Below are 4,647 nucleotides of genomic sequence, written 5' to 3'. Positions count from 1 at the left end.
ACAAAAGGTTCACTGTTCATCAGCACTGCTGATTTCAGAACATGTCCTGTGAATCATACCTTCATCCCATCTGTCAGCTTATCTTGATCACACAAATCACACTGACACAGAGAAGTAAGAAAGCCAGCCTGAAGATACGATCACGCTCATAGCTCATATGATGGCTTCCAGTCTTCACTTGAGCTGACATATTTTGAAAGGGCATAACTGAGAGCTAATTCAGAAAAGGATACATTTTTTATAAGAACAGATATATGTGTTAAGGTGAAGCGCTGTGTGAGGGGATATTAGCAGGAGAGTGAAGTGAGATTATGGGTGTCCAGTGTGTCATTTCCTTACAGAGTTGTGCTGTTTCAGGTACTCTGCTGCATTCTCCTCTGCATTTCCTCCAATTTCTCCAATAAGAATAATGCCCTCCGTCTTGGGATCCTGCAGGAACACCTCCAGACAGTCTATGAAGTTTGTGCCATTAAATGGATCCCCGCCAATACCTTGCAGGAGACAAAGCAAACACTTGATAATGATAATGCCTGTGAAGGAGGATCACATGGCTGTTCAGGCTTCATCAAATAAGCAGCCGCTGGAAGCCAGCTTCATGTCAACAACATCCGATAACCACTACCAAGATAATCTGGGGATGCTTTGCCCGTACTGTTTCACATAATAATTAATATTAACTATTTTATTTCCCTGTAAATCTGGTCTCATTTTCATTGAGCAGTGCCTTGATTAGCAAATGATGTACAATATACTGTATATCAAGTGACTTTTAAGCTCTAGTTTAGCATTTCAGCAGGGCAAAATTGACTCTGCACAACAAATAAACATTGGACACAGATCCTTTAAATGTCCTACTACTTGCAATGCCAGTGCTGACCAGTGACAGAGAGCTAAAGCAATGAGCTGGAAACGCTGTAAAGCTCTATAAAATCAAAAATAACTGCAGAGTCATTTCTGAGACATTTTGTTAGGGGAGAAAAAAAAAAAAGTTCAACTGGACAGAGTCAAAAAAACCAAACATTCTCAATCATTTTTCAGTTTTACCTCAATTGTCCCAAATCATCTACATCTCTGCGTGGTACTTTAATGTCTTTTGTTTCATATCCAGGAAACAAAAATTACAAAGCTTTTGAAAACCACAAGGGTGCAATAATCATTTTTAACAAGACTTTCCATCAGGATCTACAAAAGCATGGGCAAATATCCACAAGACAAATCTCCACAGACTCAATGTCTTCTTAATTTATATTCGCACCATTAGAAAACCTGGCAACACCAAGAAAAAAAAATTACATGCATACTAATCAAAGCGCACCCACATTAACAGCAACAAAGATGACAGTGATATTAAATATTGCATTAACTGTAATTTGTTGTAGCCCCTAGGTCATACTCAAACTTCAGAAGTCACGAGCAGACCCACCAATAAACTCCGTTTAATGAACTCTACAATATTTAATACTGTTGCGGGACTAGCTTTATGAAGTCTGGCTAGAGGACACTCCATAATTAAAATGTCTAAATAATGATGAAGCCAAGTTGTTTTTCATTTAATTCCAGAGTCCAAGTAGCTCTTTGATATGGATTTTCTGGTGGCACACAAGTTGGCCAAAAGAATTTGCTTTTGTAAAACAGTTAATCTTTTGATGTTTTGCCAAGATGTAACAGAGCTGGATGTGATTGTGTCGTTACTGAATGTCAAGATGTTCTAATAAAATCTAAACAGATATTCTGAGCTGCCTCCTAGAAAGCAAACATGCTGATGCTCATACTGTGAATAACAATAGGGAGCGATACAAAATTGACGAATGAATACACTGGGTTTTTAAACAGCGGGAAACAGAGTTTGGGAAAATGTCACAGGTTGTGCTATCAAGCAGCATGTGTTGTTAATCCATGCTGTAAATCAATGAATTATTAAAACAAGGCTATGAGACACTGCAGAGAAAGTAGGGTAATAAACAGATGGGTGGGTTAATGGAAAGTCCCACATCTATAAACATGTGAGATATGCAGAAAATATGATATTACCTGCAATCCTTTATCTGCTTTTATTTACCAGCTACATTTGTAATAAATGTGTCATTATTTTACAGAATGTGTAAAAGCTAGTATTGTCTTTTTTGAGATGTACCTAAAAAAACAAAAGAAGCATGAATTTAAGAGGAAAAAAAAGGATATATTTAAGATATATGGTACGCAATCACATTTTATGTACGGCTATAGATGAGTGAGTGAGATGAAAAACACTATCCTTAAGATTTTCAGGACAAAGACTTTTGAAAGTAAGTTTCTACATCCATCTCAGCCACTCAATGGATCTGTCCGATCTCAATAGGGCTCTTCAAAGATAGCAGCACCTTTAATGCTCAGATCTGAGAGGAATATTCTGAGCACTGATCAGAAAAGTGCCTTTTTATTAGAAAACGTCTGAGCTATTTGCTGAAATGTATTAGCATCTGATGAGTTTTAGAGCAAGGTGAACTTGGAAGATCACCTTCCTATTTCTACCGAGTCCTGTAAAATATTCTTTTTTTTTTTTAATCTCTGGAGTAATTATTAAAGATGAAAGTCTAATATCTTATCACGTCTAAGGTCCTGCCAACATTCACAGTGAGGTTTAAATTAAATATAAGGATGTGATGTTGAGTGCTTGGTAATAAGTGACCAGCATGTCTTCAAACCAAATGCAGCACATACTAATATAAAATTCTCTCTGTTCATGCCTACAAAATCTCCCTGGCATCTACTTCGAGCAGTTAAAAGCTTGTTTTATGTTGCACAGATATAAAAATACATTCAGCAGCACTGCGTGTTCAGTTTAAACTTAATATGCCAAAAGTCATTGGTAGCTTACCAACACAGAGTGACTGGCCCAGGCCTACTTGCGTAGTTTGATGCACAGCTTCATATGTCAGGGTACCCGATCTAGAAACAATGCCTGAAAGAAAGAACTTCTTAGGTTTCTTTGCTTACAGTTAAACATGATTAAAAGAAATATTGGTCAAAGGTGATATAATAAAATAAAATGCAGCTGCCATTTTTTTGTCAGGATCTTTTCACCAAGACATAAAATACACAACGGATCACCATCATAACAGCTGCTCCCTCTATGCTGCGGTTAAAAAAATAAAAATAAAAAATAAAAATAATAATAAATGGCAGGCGATTTACTACATATATAACAGACTTCCTGTAAAGGTTCACTAGCCGGCAGCACATGCTGCACGTCAAGCTGTCAACAGCAGGAGCTCGATGTAAGATCTAAATAGTGCTGTGTTTAAAAATTAAAAATTTAAAAAAGGAAACAATTTTCAACCTGGAAAGAAAGGCAGCGTGTTTTTCTTCAGCCATTTAATGACTGTGGTTGGAGAAGCCTGATCCAACAGGTGAGTGTTATTCATTTTGAATTTTGACCCCTTTATTGAGTGTCCCTGTTCAACTACTAGTTAGCACAAATATCTAGTGAGCCAATCACACGGCAGCAACTCAGTCATTAGAATGAGAAAAGAAAGGTGATTTTAAGTATCTGAGCGATCCATGGTTTTTAAATTGCCTGATGTACTGATCTGAGTATTTTTTTTAAAAAAGAAAGAAAAAAAAAAGCTGTTGATCTGCTGGGATTCCCATCTTTAGGGCTTACAAAGAATGGTGTAAAAAAGAGAGAATATCCAATGACAGGCAGGTCTCCAGGTGAAAATGCTTTGTTCATGCCAGTGGAGAATGGCCAGACTGCTTTAGGTTAATAGGAAGGCAACAGTAACTCAAATTACCACTCGTTACAACCAAGGTATGCAGAAGAGTATCTCTTACACAACTCTTCAAACGTTGAAGGCAAAAGGGCTACAGCAGCAGCAGATACCACTCATGAACAGAAAAAAGGAAACTGTGGTGACAATTTGCACTGGACCACAGAAGACTGGGGAAAAAAGGTTGACTGGTCTGAGAAGTCTTGACTTCTGTTACAGCAGTCGAATCTCTAAGAAATGTTTCCAGCATCTTGTTAAATTTGTGCCATGAAAAATTAAGAAGGTTCTGAAGTTGAAAGGGAGTCCAACCTGATACTGGCAAGGTGTGCCCATTTAAAGTAGCCAGTGAGGGCATATAATACCATGTAAGCTCTCTAGATTTCACACATTCTTAAATACATTAACTTTTGGCATTTTAAAGTTATATTCAATTAAGCTTAATGTTTAAAGCTTTTGCCTGTGTGACCTTAGACACATCACCACTCACCGATTCTTCCTTTCTTGTGAATGTGGCCTGGCATGATGCCAATCTTACATTCCCCAGGCTGAGAAAACAAATAAAACCCACATATTTCAGTGTATATCTAAAACAAAACACATTGTTTTTTGCAGTTCACATTTGCAGTTCATTATTACTTCATTGTAATTTTTTACAATTTAAAAACCTGTTTTTAAACTTTTTCTTCTATAACAATAAGTAATAATAATATAATAAATAACAATTTTTAAAAAGACAGTCATTTGTCATTTTCTCCATTTTATCTACTGGATAAACTCCCATGATATTAAAAAGAAAAAAAAATCACTGTTATTATTAATGCATTAAATCTCAGGGAGTCCATGAGAAGGAATTTGGGCTTTCAACCCTCTCAGCCACCCCCACTCACAAAAAAAAGAA

General features: G+C 36.7%; 1 protein-coding gene across 1 annotated transcript in view; it reads right to left on the bottom strand.

The window, feature by feature from the left end:
* suclg1 (succinate-CoA ligase GDP/ADP-forming subunit alph) overlaps positions 1-4,647 on the bottom strand; it is a 21,600-nt gene that overhangs the window by 11,074 nt on the left and 5,879 nt on the right. The window contains exons 4-6 of the mRNA XM_005748707.1: positions 4,237-4,294; positions 2,858-2,941; positions 340-491 (exon numbers count right to left, since the gene is read on the bottom strand). Of these exons, the coding sequence (XP_005748764.1) occupies positions 340-491; positions 2,858-2,941; positions 4,237-4,294 (294 nt within the window). The remainder of the gene's footprint in view (positions 1-339; positions 492-2,857; positions 2,942-4,236; positions 4,295-4,647) is intronic.

The sequence above is a fragment of the Pundamilia nyererei genome, unplaced genomic scaffold, assembly GCF_000239375.1.
Source record: "Pundamilia nyererei isolate P.nyererei 1_Seehausen unplaced genomic scaffold, PunNye1.0 scaffold00227, whole genome shotgun sequence".
NCBI classification, from domain to species: Eukaryota; Metazoa; Chordata; class Actinopteri; order Cichliformes; family Cichlidae; genus Pundamilia; species Pundamilia nyererei.
Note: the sequence above shows the minus strand (reverse complement) of the source record. Positions and strands in the feature narration are given on the sequence as shown.